The 20,764-nt window shown below is 41.9% G+C and overlaps 1 protein-coding gene across 1 annotated transcript; it reads right to left on the bottom strand.

The window, feature by feature from the left end:
* Positions 1-84: 84 nt before the first annotated feature.
* slc26a10 (solute carrier family 26 member 10) lies at positions 85-12,266 on the bottom strand. The gene is made up of 18 exons (XM_061676795.1): positions 11,832-12,266; positions 9,378-9,488; positions 9,132-9,289; positions 8,859-9,023; positions 8,139-8,291; positions 5,806-5,888; positions 5,573-5,720; positions 5,393-5,506; positions 3,728-3,805; positions 3,553-3,648; positions 3,143-3,249; positions 2,768-2,837; positions 1,607-1,789; positions 1,450-1,504; positions 1,004-1,092; positions 876-930; positions 658-764; positions 85-579 (listed from the first exon to the last, which is right to left on the bottom strand). The coding sequence occupies exons 1-18, from the start codon at positions 12,097-12,099 to the stop codon at positions 541-543; spliced, it is 2,079 nt and encodes a 692-aa protein (XP_061532779.1). The 5' UTR covers positions 12,100-12,266; the 3' UTR covers positions 85-540.
* Positions 12,267-20,764: the final 8,498 nt, after the last annotated feature.

Genomic DNA, 20,764 nt, shown 5'->3' with positions numbered 1-20,764 from the left:
TGCTTCACATTCCTAACCTGTAATAAAATGTAACAAAAAAAAAAGTCACCAGATAATGTATTGGTGAAGAAACTCATCATTTCCTTTAATAAAATATAGTCTCATAATCCTTGAAAAGCGATATATTTGTTATAAAAACAGCCGCTGGAGAACAGTTGCAGAAAAATACCAAACAGTATTGCACGGCATGTCCTGTACACGTGTTCATATTTAAGCACATATAAAATATATAAATATACAAAGTATTTAAGCAGTTCAGTGCACTTTTCAGTATATTTGGCTCTGGAGTACAATCAAATAATATTCTCTGTTAAAAATCCAGCATAGATGGCATGGCGATGCTTTGCTTACATACAATAAGTAACACTGTAAAGCCTCAATAATGCTACAACAGGCTACTGCTTCTTAGAAACACAATTAACAACATGCGTCCAATGCAGGACTGACAAGTCCGATTGTGATTGTCCTATTTCTGTCCCAAGCACTTGATTGAGGAACATGAGCCATCATCGGTTTGCCTTTGCACTTTGCCACTTTGCATCACACCCAAACAGTCGTGGTGTTTTCTGGATGTTTTTCCTACAATAAATGGCAATAGTTTGAGCAATTGACACATCTTTAAATCCAATATGTGGTTATTGCTGTTTTCTATCATACCTTCTGCTGCTGAATGTACATCACAGCATCGTGTACAGTGACGAAAATATGCTGGGGGTTCATGTAGTTCATGAGACCGCTTGATGTGAGGATCTTTAAAACACTCTCTGGGGGAACAGAGAACTTATTCTGTATGATGCACAAGTTATCTATCAAGAACATTCACCATAACCCAAGAATAACAACTATGAAACAATAAAAACATGCAAAGGCCTTACCATTACAGTTGGACAAATAAACATGAACTCCAACTTTTTGGCATTCAATGCACATCTGCAATTATTAAACGCAATATGTTGGCATGAGGCACCGCCAAGAGACGTTGACATTGTTTTTGCACACTAACCTGAGTAAAGAGTCTCGCTCCTGCAACATCAACAAATATCACGCTGCTGCAGTCGATTAGCACTACCTGGACCTCATGCTCGGATGCTTCTGCAGACAGCGAGAGGGAAAAAAAAAAAAAAAAAAAAACATTCCGGTGAATTATAAGAGTTAATTGTAATTACAATCATCTCAAAACATTAGAAGTACAATAATGCCATAACTGAATCATGTCTCCATGTTTAAAATGACAAAACAGACTTTAAGTGTACCTGCAAAATCTAACACATTCCACAACAATTGTTATCTTTGTAAGTGCAGAATTTTGCACACACTGTACATTGGTGTGTATTGGATCGTATGTGCAGCTGTACCTAATGAAGGAAGACTTGACTAGATTATCATACATTTACATTGTGTTTTTTTTCTATAGGTGAGTGTGTGTGTTTACTGTATATCATCACTTACCTGATTTAAAGAACTCATTTTCTGAAGAAAATGATGCGTTTGCAATTCCTCTTTCCTTAAGAACGACAAAAACCAGAAATACAAAATAATTATACAATTTTACCATATTAAGTGCCTATTTCTGACTGTGGTCATTGGGTGAGTGCAGCAGACGTACCACCGTGTTAACGTTGGTCTCTCTTTCACGCTTCTCCAGAGCTTTTCGGGCCTTCTCTCGGCTGCGGATCTTCTCTGGCGTCAGGCCCAACAACCTACTCATCTCCTTCCTAAAAAAACTACGGTTTCCATAGTAAATAGGTCCGTTGTATGTCAGGATCTTCATCCCTGGCACCTCATAGCACTGGAGGGAAGACAAGATGCAAGCCGCTTTCTAAAATATCCATAAGGTAGGAGACTGAAATGTTGCTAAACAAAATATCTGTTTAAATTTATACTTAAAGAGCCTGTAAAGTGAATACAGAGATTTGTTTCTAAATACATTATACATACTGTATGGTATGATTGCTAAGAACATGAGCCCTGACTGAGAACTATAAGTATCTCTCTGAATTGTGGAGATGTAGCATCAAAACCGTTTTAGTTTTCTTGATTTTTCTGGCCCCGCGACACACTTGGGTGTCCCACATGAGTCCCCCCTCTCCCACTTTATAAGAACTGGAGCACCTTCGTTTGCATTGCATCAGTGGTTATCCGGCGCAATTGTGACATGCAGTTAGCTAGCTAGTGTTGCCTGCACCCCCAGAATGCATCTTCCCCAGACAGTCCGCTGGTGTGGCCGCTTTAGAGCGCCTCATTGTCGGCCGTGGGTACGAGCACCTCACAAAGAAAAAGGTGGAAGAGCGAGGAGAGAAAAAAAAAAATCTGACATGTCAGACAGCGTGTGGACTGGGACTTCATGCAGACATGGTAGCTTTCGAGAACCTCGTTGTCCAGTTGTGGAAAAGCCCCGCAACAACCCAGTGAGATATATTCCATCTTTGGGGGATATATTTTCACGGGTCAAACATGGGGTTACAGTACATTTAGGCATACAAAAGATTCTAGCATCCATTTACCAGGTCATAGTAATGGTGCTTGCTTGACAGTTGACTGTTGACAGTTGAGGGGGGAATCGTGCCACAAATTCAGCGGACATGCCCGCAGCGTTTAAGAGTGGAGAAAATGGCTTGATTTTGAAGCCTTATTTTATATACTTGGCAATTTTTTCAGTCATTCAGATTCAGTAGAGTTGTTAACATGACTCTCCTCTGTTGATTCTCAAATTTAGAAAAAAAATGTTATTTTCACTTTACAGTTCAGTATTCTGGCATCCTCTCACCTTGCTATGATTCTCCAGAGGTCTGTAAATTTCTGTGTTGCTGGCACGACCGAGCACGGAGCAACCAGCCCTGATGAATGAACCATGGTTCAGTGGATGCAATCAACAAGCCTGACAGACGTTAAGCGAGCTTTTTACCATTTACCTAATCAGCCACAATATTACGTACATTTAATCTCGAAAAAGAGCCAATACAAAAGTGCTGCGTACAAAAAAGATAAATCACTGTGAAGAAGACAGACTTGCACCTAGGAAGAAACAAATGGCTCTTTTACTGGACGTGGCTAACGTTATGATGTGCAGAAAATAAGGTAATACAAATTTGAGGTATTAGTATTTCCATGAAATACAAAAAAAATAAAATTTAAAATGTACCTTTGCGTGCGGCAGATTACAGTCATCATTGAGAACACCACCCCGATGGCTAAGCCAAGATCCACGTTGAGAACCACAACAGACAGCCAGGTGACCACCCAAACCATCTGTATAAATGTAACATTCTTAAAATGATACCAGGACACATTTTGCATCAATAGACAACCGCGTGATCAGAATTTATGGGTACATCTTGTTTCTGTTTCTTAACAGAAAGATGACCACAGCTTCAATACAAATTGAAAAAGCCCAATTAGCTGGGCTTTGGGAATCAGTTGTTGATTGGATGGTAACCGGGGAACTAATTAGCCATCTCCAATCCCTGCTCAAGGGAGTCTCGTCGTGCCTGGGGATCACATTCCAGAATAGATCCAATAACATCTAGTCCTTCACTCTTCCTGTGGCCTTACAAAGTCAATTTTGCTGATTCTCCACAGTTCCGGTAAGTCCTGGAACTGCAGAAACATTTGCCTGAGGCTGGTCACATTGATGCATGCCAGTACCGCCTGTGGACAAACAAAACAAGCAAAATTTGGTGAGCTATGTCTCTACTCCTTCACCTCTGATACCTGGACAATAACACACCTTAGGTAGGAAGTGGAACAGAGGTCCAATAAGCAGCAGAACAATTAGTACAACAAGACTGGTGAACAAGCCAGAGAACTGCAGAAACAAACACAACAGAAGCTACATCACTCACTGAAAATCGTAATGCAACCAAGGCGGTCGGTGTGCTATAATAATTACACATTTACATGAGTGATATTTTTTCTCTTGTAAAATACTTACCTTTGGATTCAATAAAGGTTGGGAAACAATGCTGAAGTTGTTCTACTATTGTTTATATCCATCAATCCGTTTTCTACACCGCTTATCCTCACTAGGGTCACGGGGTCGCGGGCGTGCTGGAGCCTATCCCAGCTATCTTCGGGGGAGAGGCAGGGTACACTCTGAACTGGTCGCCAGCCAGTCGCAGGGCACATATAAACAAATAAACATTCACACTCATATTCACACCTACGGGCAATTTGGAGTTCTCAATTACCCTACCATGCAAGTTTTTGGGATGTGGGAGGAAGCCAGTGTACCCGGAGAAAACCCAAGCAGGCACGGGGAAAACATGCAAACGCCACACAGGCGAGGCCGGATTTGAACCCGGGTCCTCAGAACTGTGAGGCAGGAAAATAATTTTTTTAATTTCAATTCAATGATTACTCAGTGATGACCACTCATTTTTGTGTGGATTAACTTTAAGAGTACTGTATTCTTTTTTTTCTGTACTCTGGCAGGTTCGATTGCACCTACAGTAACTAAGGACTGCATCTGTCACTTGGTTAACTATCTCTATGTAAATAATATAACATAATGTTATTTAAAACAAAACAATGCAATATGACAGAGAGAGAGGTGTGCTGTTGTCGAACGTAGCGATTGTGAAACAAACATTAAAATAACGTGTTATTGATCTGATTCACCAGTCGCTCTATTGATTTTCTCTCTACCGCACTCCAGCGCAGCTGCTACAGCGTCCCGTGCGTTAGCTACCTTAGTGACGTAGCAACGCTGTCCCTTCATATGTCCCAGACATTTTACATGAGGCGCAGTAAAGTACTGTACTACTATTCCTGGATTGAACGGACTCTGAGAGCAAATGAGAGACGAAAAGTGACGGCGAACAGCAAGAGGCAAACGTTAGCTGCTTCTCTCACAATCGGCAGCGTTGCAACAGTCTGTCTGTCTGTCTGTCTGTCTGTCTGTCTGTCTGTCTGTCTGTCTGTCTGTCTGTCTATCTATCTATCTATCTATCTATCTATCTTCTCTCACTTAAGAGTCTTTAAAGAAGTGTACTGAGTATGGTCTGCTTGTTTACATTTACATGTAGGTGGCTATTTGGCATGTCAAGTCTGGACTAAGTTGCTCATTTAATGTGGCTTCAACGACACTATTTAAATTATTTGTTCATGTTGATGACATCATTCTGTAACTTGTGTGGCATACATTATGTGGCATATGGATACAGTTAAGCTAATGCTTTTTTGTACTGTGGATAAGTGTTATTCATGCCCCATGACAGCTGCTGAAAGTAACTAAAAAGTTCCTTTTTTCGAACTTAGTTACTTTTGAAATCAAGTAATCAGTAAAGTAAGTTACTTTTTCAAGTTAACTGTGGCAATATTGACGGTGAAGGGATTCTATTTGTACCGTGATATGAATTTTAGGGTGTATCGCCCTGCCCTAAGTATGACCTACCTGTGTGTATCCACCTGCACTTTCCAGTATGTTTGTGGTGGCGAGTGTGGCCGAACTTGGGAAGCAGGTGAAAAAGGACGACACAGTGTTGGAGATACCATGAGCCAGCAGCTCCTGCAACCACAAGTTTTCAAGTTACTAGACTGGTAAGAAGCTTCAGCAAGCATTTCTGGGCTTTACCTGGTTCGGATGGATGGAATATCCATGCTTGTCAGCATAGATCATTGCCAGTGACACAGACACAGCATAGCCAACAAAGGTGATAGCAACAGTGTCGCCAGCAATGTCAGGAAATGTGTGCAAGGAAGGCAACTGAGGCCTTGGGAAACTGAAGAAAGGACAAATGCAAGTAAAACAACGTAAATCTGTTGGGTTGTTCGTGCTGTTCAAGATTTTTACCACTGAAAAATTACCCTGCTGGAATGTGGCCAACAATCTCAATGGCGTAAAAGGAGTCCAGAGAGAAAGCATAAGCCACACTAGTGGCAATAATCACCTAAAGAAGCATAAACAAAAACACAAAATGTTAATTCACTGGCCCCTAGTGGCTGTAATCAACATAGTGAGAACATCAAGTCATCATTGCAATGTCATTGTGATTTTGTCTACGATTTTGCCTTGAATCTTGCGGGAAAAAGTCCAATAAAGTGGTATTTTGACATGGAAAAAAATGTGCTAAATACAAAGACAACTCTTTTACTACTCATAATATTTTCCTGTTAGGTCAATGCCGGTCAATACCAGTTTTATAGCAGCAGTATTGTTTCGTCAAGTCTAGATCAGACTACAGGATTTTATCCTCAATACTGGCCCGATTAGCTGTCGTGGGCGAGTTCCCAGATTGGGGCCGAGATATTTTGTCGGAAACGACAAAATGTCTTGTAGTGTGAAATAATACACGACCAACGATTTGACCCAACAATAACCCTACGAAGCCAAAATGAAAAGTCCATCATGTTTGATTTTTTGGGGATATCTTCCGTGTAGTGTGACATATCGACAACTCTGCGACAGCGCACCTTGACGTTGACCAATAGGATTGCATACTGCTACCGGCGCATCGCCTCTCGTGCTTGCTGGTGTCAACATACTTGGTCGCTGTTGTCAACATTTACTCACGCGCAAAAACCAACGTTTACCAAAGCTTGAGAGCATGGTTCGACAGAACGCCGGCTTGTTTACATACAAATGTTTGTGCTAGCACTAGCTTGCTAGGGTAGGTAACATTATGTTGCCTGCTTGCGCATCGTATTGTATTAAAAGTACGCGGACATACCTCATGTTCTTCTTGAATGGACAGCCCACGCCCAAGCACCAGTGACGACACTACGCTTTCCCTCTTTTTTCCACCAGCACAATACGATTCATTGGCCCGATCCATTGTTGTTATCGTCGCCATGGTAATGTGTGTATCTGGTCATGTTTACCAGCGAAATTTTTTCTCGTTCTGCCTCTCCGACAGCGTTTGATTTGACAAGATAAAGCCCAGTGATCGTAAAAGACGGGATGCTGTACTATTCGGAATAAATGTCACTGTTTACCCAAGATACGGCAAGATTTCTCAGATTTCTCAGTCGCTTTGGTACATTTCTCAGATCAGAATTTACATTTTCAAAACTAATTGTTTAATCTTCACATCATTGTGTCATTTGTGCACATCAAAAAAGCAGAAGGCAAAGTTGCAAATGCTCAGCCACATCCATTCAAATGATTATGGACAATTCTCTGCAGTTTCCTTAATTATCAATTGCTTTTGTCATGTTGATCAAAGTGTTTCAGTGCTCTCAATTGATCAGATCCACAACATTTAAGGATTAGTTTATAGTATTTACATGCAAAATGGTTCAACAAGGTGTCATATATCAAGCATATTTCTATACATTCCCATTAGACTTTCCAGCAGACTTTTTTTGCAAGGTGAATATTGACTTTCTCTAACAAAAGGAAATGTGTGAATCCTTATATCAACCAATGATCAACCAGTTTTCTGAAATAGCTCATCGCAGGAGAAGATAACCATTGTGATGTGGATACAAATTTGTGGCCCAAAAGCCAGAAACGTCAGGTGTAGGAAGACTGCACTGTAATTCCTACAGCGTTGCATGTTTTGTTTTCCCTGACTCTACTAGTGTTCAATATTTCTACTTCTGTTGTTTTTTTTTTTTTTTTGGGGGGGGGGGTTCTTTGCGCTATGCAGTGCTGTCTTTTTCTTTATGCATTGCCATGACAAGGACTATCAACAAATTACAGAACAAACAGCATAAATGTAAATGTCAATCTTGTCCAGTCTCTTGCAATCAATCTCCCAGATCCACTAAGGTGTAAATTACAATTTAGAATAATTGTCATTAAAACTTTAGCCATACTTTACATGAGAACATCCCTTTAGAGTACACTGTTATACTGTTAAATATAAGTTATCCAAACACAATGACACAAGGACTCATTCTGATGGCGCTGACATGTTCATGGACACCGATAGGCCTGCTTACTTTAGAGAAATGAACTCAGGATTTTGAGGAAGCTATTAACTTTTCCAGGTAATTCATAGTGTTTTGCTGTATGTATGTTTGTTTGGAGTAATGCACTTACTGTTTCGCAAATGTTGAAGTTGATTTGAGATATGAACCGAAGCGATTGAGCGAAACGTGTAATATCCATTGCCAGGCGATGCAGTGGTTGACTTACACTTCCGTGTTTATTAGTAACACAGACTCACACTACTATGGACATGACTTGAACTGACCGTGAGGATCTCCACAGGGATGGGTGTACGCAGGCGCTGTCGGTAGCGCATGTTGATCTCTTTCACTGGGACCAGAACCGCCAAACATACCAAGGAGATCAGCAGCTCCGCCATGTTAGTCTGAGGCAGGTTCTCCATCACAGACGCTAAAGTCTGAATACACAAGTTGCTGAGCAGCAGGCAGGTGGTAGCCAATCACATATCATAACCCACCCCCGTTGACGAATTTGAAACACCGACTCATTAGCACTCCTCAAATCCAGACTCAAGACTCACCTATTCCGGACTGCCTATTCACTTTTATGTGTTATGTTCTATTATTTTATTGTACTGCTTGTTTTCTTTCATGATGTTTTTACAGTGACCTTTGAGTGCCCTCAAAGGTGCCTATAAATAAAAATAATTATGATTAAGATTATTATTTCAAGCAGGAAAAATTTTGGCAAGTGCAAATCCTGAGTGGCTACTAACTCCAGGAACCCACGAGCCACAGTGGGTCATGAGCTAAAAGGTTAATGTCTAATGAGCCTTGAACGCCTTGAACGTGACCCCCACGATAAATGTGGAATTGCTGGAGTACAAATAAATAAGTTTTTTCAGCAAACAGCTGATGATAGGTTCCACAGTAAACACATGAATAGGTGGTATTCACAGTTTTCTCTACTGCCCATTATTTCCCCTTACTGACCACAAGGGTCTCATGTAAAAAGCTCTGCTCACCTTGAAGATGGAGAAAGTGCCCGTGTGGCGAGAAAGGCGGAGCCCTAGCATGCTTTGCAGCTGTGAGCTGGTGACATGGAAAGCAGCGGCACTGGTGAAAGCCTTAACAATTGGCTCTGACAGATAGGTGGAGAGGAAGCCCAACTGAAGACCAAACATACAAAGCTGGAACACAAAATAGTTCACTTGGGTTATGATCCATTTTTGAGTAAACTTGGGTCAAATAGCAGTGGCCTTTGTCCTCTGTGATGGTCCACAAATTTCCTTACATACCATAATAATTCCAGAGAGAAGTGCTACAGCTGAGGCCACACCGATCCTTTGGAGCTCAAAATCGGCCCCTTCGGGAGAACTTGAGTTCAGCTCCAGAGGTGTGGGGACCAGCTGCTCCACAACAGAGCCAGTCATGAGACTTACCACAGCAAATGTACCTGCGAGAAATCCTTTGACCTCAGTGACAGTGACACAGATTGTATGGCTAATAAGTAATATTTCTTTGAAGATGGACTGTATCCCTACCTGTGGATACATGGCGACCAGTGCCAAAAATCATATAGATGATCACAGGGAAGAAGGACGTGTAGAGACCAAATATCGGTGCTACAGAAGTGAGAAGTGCAAAAGCCATCCCTGTGTTGGGGAGAAAAGTCAAAATCCCAGTTTCTATCAGCAGCATGGATTTAAATAATAAGGGTTAGGAGAATAAGCACAAGGAAAGACAATACATTAGCTACAGTAGTGTTTTATGCTCGTATTTTCCGTGTTTGCAGGTTACGTGGAGAGCAAATGTTATTTGTGTATGTTTATATACAGTACAATACTGTTGAGTACAATTTTTCTTATTTAAAAAACACGTTTTAAAAAAACTAATTTTTGGTTCGAGGGTTTAAGGGGCAGGGCTGGAATGGATTCATTTCATTTACAGTACATTCCTTTCAATGGGGAAAGATGATTTAAGATTAAGCGATTTAATTTGACCTACAAGCATGTTTGCAGAATAATTTAAACTCATATCCCAAGGCACCAGTGTACACTGATAATGAAATAAAGTAAATTTTTAATACAATTATAATAATGCAGGGGCGACACAGTGTACAACTGGTTAGCATATCTGGCTCACAGTTCTGGGGACCCGGGTTCAAATCCGGCCTCGCCTGTGTGGAGTTTTTTTGCATGTTCTCCCCTTGCCTGCGTGGGTATTCTCCAGGTACTCCGGTTTCCTCCCATCTCCCAAAAACATGCATGGTAGGTTAATTGAAGACAGAATCAGTGGTTCTTAACCTGGGTTCGATCGAACCCCAAGGGTTCGGTGAGGCAGTCGCAGGGGTTCAACGGTGGACAAGACACACACAGTGTGTGCGTGCGTGTGTCCATAAAAGCACGCCGTTCAAAACGCAACGTTGTGTAATGGTGGGCGTTTGCGGAATGCTTCTACAGTGGAAACAGCAATACTTAGACGTGAATAGAAAGCATACTAGATACGGCAGCGCGCTGTAGCGGCCCTGCTAAATGACGCGGTCACGTTGGTGGGGGCAATGTTCCCATCAAGGGCAATGCACGCTTATTGAAAATAAATCATAAATTGCTCATTTCATAACCGATTTTCACGAGATTTACTTTTTTGTCAACATCAATGCATGTACTATTAATACGCAACATTTGAAAAAAAAGAGCCCAAAAAAATTACTCTTCCATATGAACCCTTTTCAGGGATTTTAGCAATAACACAAAGAAATACAATGGACTTTGTTGTGAAAATGATATGAGAGTGGCACTTGCCAAGAAGAAAGGCAACAGCAAAATTCACATTAATTTACGGTAATATTTATAGAATTGAATTATTTGTGTTTTTTTGTGTGAAATTCATGTTTTGTTGCTATCGTTCTTTGAACATAATGATTTTGTGTGTAACTGATGCGTGGTTCATTTTGTCCACAAATAAAATATATATCTGCAAAGGTTGAAACATGGCAACTGGACAGTTTGTTTTTGTTGAACAAACAAACAAGAACAGTCCTGTCGCCATGATTCAACCTTTGCGGATTACCATGACATGGATGACGGAGAAGCTACACAGAAAATAAAATACGCAGTACAGCTCTTTTGAATTTGAAATAAACCATCTTTTTTTTCTAATTAGGAAGGGTTCTGTGAATGCCCGTATGACACTTGCGGGATTCCATACCTCCAACAAAGTTAAGAACCACTGCTCTAAATCGTGTGAATGTGAGTGCGAATGGTTGTTTGTTTATATGTGCCCTGCGATTGATTGGCTGGCGACCAGTCACGGGTGTACCCCGCCTCTCGACCGGAGTCAACTGGGATAGTCTCCAGCACGTCCGCGACCCTAGTGAGCTAAAGCCGTAAGGAAAATGGATGGATGGATATAATAATGCACAACAATAAGTAGTAGTTGTAGTTGCTGTAGTACAATAGTCTTTATTATTAGTATTTTCTATACCATAGACTACCAAGCAATCACACTCACATTCAGACCGATGGACTATAACTGCAATGTTGCCTGCAACAAAAATTAGTTTGACACCCCTGCAATGGGTGACATTGTAAATATAAATAACATTGTAAATGTATATAACAATAATAAATCATATAGCTAACCTGACATAATAAATAAAATCAAATATATTACATAAACATATATTTTAAAAAATATTTTTAAAATGAAGTATTGTAACTACTAGGGTGCTACTACAATTAACATCATAGTAATTATTATTAAGTAAAGCTACTTCTAATAATTGTAATGGTAATGTGTGACATATAAAATATGTCAATCAAGTCCTCTATCTAATAAACTTGCTTTTGACTGTCCTTTTTAATTATTTTTATTTATCTTTTCTACTAACGTGTTTATTTCATTGATTGCTTGATTTTATTTGTTTGTTTATTTGTTTGTTTTACTGTGCTCATTATAATAAACGTCTTAAACGTTGATAATTGATCATCGCCAACCTTGCGGGATGTGGAGAATGCCAACTGTCAGTCCGGCGACAGTGTCTCCTAAAAAGCATTTTTTAAAGCGGTATCCCGGCAGCCAGTTGAATATCGGGACTCTCTGACGGAGCAGGTGGAGGCACGCCCGCCGTGAACACCTGCACCGCTCGGCCAGCTTGTCCCGCAGCCGCACACCTCCATTCGTGTTGTCCTCCTCGGAGCCGTAGGCCTGCTTGAAGCGGTCCTCGGTGAAGATGCTCCGGTACACGGCCACAGAGGCACTCATGTTGTCCAGAGGGTGGGTGAGACGACTAGATGACCGCTCGAGTCCCGTCTATCTAAGTGCGTGCGCGCGTGGATTGCGTCATGACTTTTATAGCAAAGTCTGCCCCTGCTGCCTCGATGCTTTCTTGCCAGCCAATGACACGCTCAACTTTTCTTGTTTCACTCTTGACTTCTTCTCAAGTGGACACTGGAGAGACACACACACACACTAAAATAAAAAAAAAAAAAGGTGAGTTGGTGCAGGTTGTCATCAGGTCGCCAGGCTCTCAAATCCTCTGGGTCCTATCGCCCAAAACTTCTCACATTTACTAAAGAAGACATACTGTAGTATTATGGAATACTGTAGTCACAGTGACTCCTGAATAGTAGGCAGGTGGTAAGCACATCTGCCTCACAGGTCTAAGGTTTTGGGTTAGAATCTCAGCTCTGGCCTTCCTGTCCAGGAGCAACCAATCCAACACAATCGCCACGTATGCTTGCGTGGGTTTTCTCTGAGTGCTACGCCTTCCCCCCACATTCCAAAATCATGCGTGTCAACTCCATTGAAGTCTAGTCTAAATTGTCCATAGATGTGAATGTGACAGAATAGTGGTTTCTCTATATGTGGCCCGCAATTGACTGGCGACCGCTTTGACTACCGAGGACCTGAATTGAAACAATGATAATAACTTGTTGTGCTTGGGGTTGCACGGCCATTTACAGTGGATATAAAAAGTTTACACACCCCTGTTCAATGCCATGTTTTTGTGATATGAAAAATGAAACCAAGATAAATCATTGTAAAACGTCTTTCACCATTAACGTGACCTAAAACCTTTACAATTCAATTGAAAAACATTTTTTCAGTACACAACTGCCACTGTTTAAAGGCTTTGTCTCTTGCCGTCTGGAAATACGGGAGATGTCATGGTAAAAATGTTTGTTGCTTGTACAGTACATACTGTACAGTGAACCGTCGCCACTTGTGGGATTGGGGACCAAGCCCCAATGCGAAGAGAAACATTTTTCAAATAATGGATGCCTTCCAAAATAAATGTTTATTGTTGCCGATTGGTTATGTGGTGTGAAACACAAAAATGTGAGACGAATTGTCCCCGTGAGGGACTATAATGAGTATCCATCCATTTTCTATGCCACTGACTGCTGACTTTGGATGAGAGGCAGGGTACAACCTGGACTAGTTGCCAGTCAATCGCATGGCACATACAAACAACCATTCACATTCACACCTAAGGAACAAATTAGAGCGCTCGTAGTGTCAACCTAACATGCATCATTTGGGCACGTGGGAATAAGTTGTAGTACTCAGAGAAAACCCACGCAAGATTTTGGAGTCGATGTGTGAGATTTTTTGTGAGATTGGATGTCCCCGGTGTTGGATGAGATTGTGAGCCAGGCGCATCCAGAAGATGAGTTAAGATGAAGATTCGTCCAACGGTATTTTTACTGATGAAGAGTTCTCTTTATTTGGTATACCCAAATACACAGACCCATCACAATGTATCGACTTCCATTCAGGTGACATGTCAGCTATGTGGTAGGCACAAGCTCAGACGACTCATGCAATGTATATCACTATGACACGTCCAAGGACATCAAAGTGCTATTGTTGGTGGAGCTGAGATGTAACCTCAAACCACTTGCGTTAGCGAGGAGTTCATTTCCGAGAAGGATGGATGTCTCTAATAGGCGGGTGTTTAAAGTGTGCAGCCCCAGGAAAAGAGTCTGGTACCCACGAGATCCTGTGAAACTCAATCACACATGTCAGGCTGGTTCATGGATCAAACAACACTAGACTCTGATCAGAGGTTGTTGTGCCATGATTTGGAGTGCTGCTCTTTGTCAGACAGGAGCGACTGCAAGGAAGCTGTGGATAAACATTAAATGGGATGAACAGAAAAAGGATCTGTGTGTAGAGTATAAAGGAGTTTCCATTTACCTGACGAGTACAGCTACACTTGTAAATCTTTGCCAACCATAACCATCCATCCATCCATCCATCCATTTTCTTTACTGCTTATCCTCACTAGGGTCGCAGGCTGCTGGAGCCTATCCCAGTTATCTTCGGCCGGGAGGCGGGGTACACCCTGAACCGGTCGCCAGCCCATCGCAGGGCACATAGAAACAAACAACCATTCGCACTCACATTCACACCTATGGGCAATTTAGAGTCCTCAATCAACCTACCACGCATGTTTTTGGGATGTGGGAGGAAACCGCAGTGCCCGGAGAAAACCCACCCAGGCACGGGGAGAACATGCAAACTCCACACGTGCGGGGCCGGGATTTGAAGCCCAGAACTGTGAGGCAGATGCGCTAACCAGTCGTCCACCATTGCCGACTGCCTGAAATATAACTCCCTTAGTTTCTTGTGTATAATATGCACTTGCACAGTCCAATTAATTTGAGTATGTGCCTGTTATCAAAAAACTAACTGATAATGCTTTTAGCTAATGCAAATCTCTCTCTCTCTCTCTCTCTCTCTCTCTCTCTCTCTCTCTCTCTCTCTCGCATCTTTGTCCCAGAATGGCGATAGTTTAGTGCATCAGGGATTGAAGCAGCAGTGGTTATTTCCAGCTAATCCTTGACTGGACAGTCTTTGGAACAGGTGTCGCAGATAAAGATTGAAGGTCTTCATGTTGAAATTACATGCTCTTTCCTTCCTGCACGCTTTCTCACCAACTAGACCCTCATATTCTCTTCAATTTCTCTCAGCAGGCGGTCAGGCATCGTACGGTGCAGATGACCGAGCCACCGGAGGCGCCTTTGCCTTGTAAATGCAGCAATACTTGCCAATGCAGCCCTGCTCTAGGACATCAATGTTGGGGACTCTGTCCTGCCATTTGATATGTAGAAGACACCAAAGTCAATGGAGGTGGAAACCATTGAGCCTCTTCACCTGGCTGGCGTAGGCAGCTCAGGCCTCACCGGCGTAAAGAAGTGTGGACAGGACACAAGCGTGAGAGATCGTTAGTTTGGTCTTTTTGCTCAACAGATAGTTGTTCCGCACTCGCTTGGTGAGCTTGGCCTTGACAACAGCTGCCTTGGCAATTCTGGAGATGTTCCAACTGTCCAGCAAAAGGATGTTTGAAACAGTAAGCCATAGGTAGGAGTCCACAACCTCCAGTTGTGTATTGTTGATGGTGATGACAGGAGAGGAGTCATAATCTTGCGCCATGGTTTTAGTTTTCTTGATGCTGATCCTGAGCCCAAATTCCTTGGTTGACATAGTTTGTCAACCAAGTGCTGCAAGCCCTCCATATATGTGATGCTAGAGCAGTACTGTCTGCGAACAGCAGTTCACGTATGAGGACCTTGTAGAATTTGGTTTTAGCGCAAAGTCTGGCGATATTGAGCAGTTTACTGTGAGGTCAGGTCTCGTGTAGATGTAAACACCTTCAGGACAGTTGGCATGACGAAGGAGCATTGAGAAGAAAATCCCAAACAGAGTCGGTGCTAAGACGCAACCCTGTTTCACTCCACTGATGACTGGACACGCATCTAAGGTGGTTCCATCAAAGCAAACCATGCTTTGCGTATTCCTGTGGAACGAGGAGATGGTTGCAAGGAGCTTTGGTGATTCAACCGATCCTCTGCATGATCTGGACAAATCAAATCAAATAAAACTTTATTTGTAGAACACTTTTCATACAATGATACGCATCTCACAATCCCCTCCCACCATGCACACACACACACACACACACACACACACACACACACACACACACACACACACACACACACACAATGTTTTAAAAAGGTAAGAAAATAATAATGCAATGACCTATGGGTGGGCACAGCGAAACCAAGTGGGAAACACCATCTCAGGGAGCCTTCTGGACAAGCCCTATTCAACAAAGTAGAAGGCTTTGGTAAAGTCCACGATAGCGAGGAACAACAGCTGCTGCTATTTTCAACACTTCTCCTGCAGTTGGGGGAGAGAAAAGATCATGTCCATCATGTCCATGTCCTTTCAACTCCGAAGCCACACTGTTACTCAGAGTAGACTTGCGAGGCGAGTATCTGCAGGCGGGACAGGCTGACCCGGGCAAAGACCTTGCCAGTTATACTCAAAAGGGAGATACCACAGTAGTTTTTGCAATCATTACGACCACCTTTGTTCTTATACAGCGTGACTATATTGGCATCTCTCATGTTTTGGGGATGTGTCCTTAGACTCACCCCTAAGCCTCTACTAGCCTTGGTCCTCTGGTGGGTTCAGAATAACAAAGTTGAAGACGCTCTAAGGAGGTGCAGTGGGAGATCTCTGTTGCATGACATCACACAGGCACTCATGTTATGAACATTAAGCCACTTCCTAATTGGGTGGTGAGTCACCTCATCTGCCCAGATAGAAGAAAGTGTGCTAATCATCCCACATAGAGTGACCATGCAGGAGGCCGGTCAAATAATTTTACCCTGATGTTTACTTTTAATGACTATTGTGGATTTAAACCAGAGCATATGTTGTGAAAAAGAAAACATTGCAAAAGACGCTGCAGGAGACAGGTTGACGAGAGGCCCAGTGATGCATGACAAGAGGCGATTCACTGGAAGAACCCCTCTCATTGATGAAATCAACAGACATACATGTATAAGGTTGTAATTCTTTGTCATATTCATAGAATAATGATGTTCCTAGAAGTGTGCAGATGCACTGATATAAGGGACTTCCTTTAAATTTCAGGAATGTAGGCCATTGTGTTGATCAGCACCGAAGGATTTATGAACATACAGTACCAACAGTGCGTTGTGTCTGCTAGCTGTTTAAACAAGATGTTAATCAGTGGTAAAAGGAACAATGTCCTCAATGGAAAAGGATATGGAATGTTAACCCCAAACAAGAAGAAACCCTTCTAGTTCCTTCATAACATAGAAAGCAGTCTGTACTGTAACTTAAAACAACGACAATGTGAAGTCGAGTGTGTAATTGTGCTAATCAGTGAATGCAAATAGCTTAAAACTGTACAAAGAATCTTGGGTAAGGAACATATTTTGTAAACCTGCACAGCTCACTATGAGGAAGTGGAAGCATCCAAATACAGTATGAATCTTTGGATCTTGCTGTATAGGCATAGCAGTACAGTTGTTGTCTATTAATTGCCAAGGGCGGCCTATTTGTGGTCCCTGTTCTGTTAAGGCTTTTTCAAACTGCCCTTAGTGCAGCGTCTTGTGTTTGTGGTGTCGTGACAAAGTGGCGCAGCGCCCTGTGGCTGAATCTGTATGTGCACAGGGTAAGTGCCACAAAAACCAAGTGTAGTGAGTAAGTGCCTTTATTTAGACTTTTTGGTTGGGTCAGAACATATGACTTGTCTCCATGCCTAACGATACACTGACTTCCTGCTGTGAGTGCAATTTTTAACTTTCGCTTTCATTTTTGGAGCAGTTGGCATACTGTTGAGACTTGGTCAGCTGTAGAAGCTTGTTCCAAGTTCGCTGCTAAAACAAAAGTGGAGAGTGAAAATTGCCAGTTCAAAGAAGAATGGACTGAAAAATGTGCATTCTCCCTTCAACTAGCACAAGACCAATGAGCTTAATATGCCAAGAGACGATAGCTGCGATTTCCAACTTGAAATGGCGTGATGAGAATTTTGAAGTGTCATTTCCTCAAAATTCAGAGGAAAGAACAAGAAAAATAAATGCACTGAAATCGTCATATCAATCTGCAATCTGGATTCTTGTCACATCTAAGATACAACAAAAAGCAATAGAGTGCTCACTTAGAGTGGTGTGGATTTTGGGTAAGCACAAGGTGTCATTTTCATATGCAGAAACAAAAGAATGCATTACTACGCTCGTGAAAATGTACACAATTCTTAAAGGCAAGGAAAAAGAGCAAATCCCCCTCTCAGTTTTATCTAACTATTTATTTTAACTTATGCCAAAATTGAAACAACATCTTGTTTTAGTTCATATTCTTTGTTGCCATTTTGAATGAAAGGGACATTTTGTTTTTAATAATACATTATTATGGCATCTGGCCTGACAGACCTAAACAAATGGACCTTTAACTCATTAAAAAGATTATTTTTAATGAGTTACCCTAGTGAGGAGAAGCGGCGACCCTAGTGAGGAGAAGCGGCTCAGAAAATGGATGGATGGATAATTACTGATTGTAATTACAACCCCAATTCCAGTGAAGTTGGGACATTGTGTTAAACATAAATAAAAACAGAATACAATGATAAGTAAATCATGTTCAACCTATATTTAATTGAATACACTACAAAGTTAATGTTAAAACTGATAAATGTTATTGTTTTTAGCAAATAATCATTAACTTTCCAAAAAAGGTGGGACAGGTGCCAAAACAGACTGAAAAAGTTGAGGAATGCTCATCAATCACCTGTTTGGAACATCCCACAGGTGAACAGGCTAATTGGGAACAGGTGGGTGCCATGATTGGGTATAAAAGGAGCTTCCCCAAGCAAAGACGGGGCGAGGTTCACCTCTTTGTGAACAAGTGTGTGAGAAAATCAGTCGAACATTTTAAGGACAATGTTCCTCAACGTACAATTGCAAGGAATTTTGGGATTTCATCATCTACGGTCCATAATATCATGAAAAGGTTCAGAGAATCTGGAGAAATCACTGCATGTAAGCAGCAAGGCCGAAAACCAACATTGAATGCCCGTGACCTTCGATCCCACAGGCGGCACTGCATCAAAAACCGAAATCAATGTGTAAAGGATATCACCACATGGGCTCAGGAACACTTCCGAAAACCAATGTCAGTAAATACAGTTCGGCGCTACATCCGTAAGTGCAACTTAAAACTCTACTATGCAAAGCAAAAGCCATTTGTCAACAACACCCAGAAACGCCGCCGTCCATCTTAGAGCTCATCTAAGATGGACTGATGAAAAGTGGAAAAGTGTTCTGTGGTCTGACGCGTCTACATTTCAATTTCTTTTTGGAAATTGTGGGCCAGAAGAAAAGAACCATCCAGACTGTTATGGATGCAAAGTTCAAAAGCCAGCATCTGTGATGGTATGGGGTTGTGTTAGTGCCAATGGCATGGGTAACTTACACATCTGTGAAGGCACCATTAATGCTGAAAGGTGCATACAGGTTTTGGAGAAACATATGCTGCCATCCAAGCAACGTCTTTTTTTATGGGCGCCCATGCTTATTTCAGCAAGACAATGCCAAACCACATTCTGCACGTGTTACAACAGTGTGGCTTCGTAGTAAAAGAGGGCGGGTACTAGACTGGGCTGCCTGCAGTCCAGACCTGTCTCCCATTGAAATGTGTGGCTCATTATGAAGCGTAAAATACGACAACGGAGACCCCGGACCGTTGAACAGCTGAAGTTGTACACGAAGCAAGAATGGGAAAGAATTCCACCTACAAAGCTTCAACAATTAGTGTCCTCAGTTCCCAAACGTTTGACTGTTGTTAAAAGAAAAGGTTATGTAACACCCTGGTAAAAATGACCCTGTCCCAGCTTTTTTGGAACGTGTTGCAGCCATAAAATTCGAAGTTAATGATTATTTGCTAAAAACAATCAAGCTTATCAGTTTGAACATTAAATATATTGTCTTTGTAGTGTATTCAATTTAATATAGGTTTGACATGATTTGCAAATCATTGTATTCTGTTTTTTTTATGTTTAATACAACGTCCCAATGGCGGCCTGGTGGCCGACTGATTAGAGCGTCTACCTCACAGTTCTGAGGACCGGGGTTCAATCCCCGGCCCTGGCTGTGTGGAGTTTGTATGTTCTCCCTGTGCCTGCGTGGGTTTTCTCTAAATTGCCCGTAGGTGTGAATGTGAGTGCGAATGGTTGTTTGTTTATATGTGCCCTGCGATTGGCTGGCAACCAGTTGAGGGTGTACCCCGCCTCCTGCCCGATGATAGCTGGGATAGGCTCCAGCACTCCCGCAACCCTTGTGAGGAGAAGCAACTCAAAAAATGGATGGATGGATGGATGGACAATGTCCCAACCTCATTGGAATTGGGGTTGTACCTTACTGACTTGTGTTCTAGTTCAGTTAAGCCTTACAACATTTCCTTGGCAGACAATAAACAGTTTTGTAAGAGTCATAGCATTAACACTTTGATGGCAAGTGTTGTTATATTTAGCAAATTAATTTGTGACTCTATTTTCCTTGCTGCATTAAAGTTCAGCCCATCCCCTTCATGCAGCGTGTGTGCTGGTCTTTCTATTCTTCACATCCAAGGAGAGGCTCCAGTCTTGTTGTTCCTGGAATTGTTCTTTATCTGCTTTATGGGATCCTTGTCCCGGCCCCCCTCTGGCATGTCGACCTTGTCTATGAGGCTCAAGTGCTGCTTGTGTCCCTGTCTCCTTACCTCTCCCATCCCTTTCCGCTGACTGCTCCTATCTGTCTATCAGTAGCTCTTCTCATGCTGTTAAGCTGTTTACATTGTTTGACTTTATGAGTTCTGACTCTTGCCAAAAAACAAAAATCTTCCTGTCGCCGCATGAATTTGCTTTAATTTTTCAGTCATTCCACACAAACTTTCTTTCAAGCTCAAGAGCTGAGCACAGAAGTTCAACAGCCCTTTAATATGCATTGAAAAGACATTATTTCTTGATGGGGATTTGTCGGCCACCATTATTTATATAATTCAATAATCAAACGCAATGTATTCTGTTGAGAAAGAGCATTGACTTGTGGCTTTTTGGCTCTGAAAAGGT

This window comes from Phycodurus eques, chromosome 1 (assembly GCF_024500275.1).
Source record: "Phycodurus eques isolate BA_2022a chromosome 1, UOR_Pequ_1.1, whole genome shotgun sequence".
NCBI classification, from domain to species: domain Eukaryota; kingdom Metazoa; phylum Chordata; class Actinopteri; order Syngnathiformes; family Syngnathidae; genus Phycodurus; species Phycodurus eques.
Note: the sequence above shows the minus strand (reverse complement) of the source record. Positions and strands in the feature narration are given on the sequence as shown.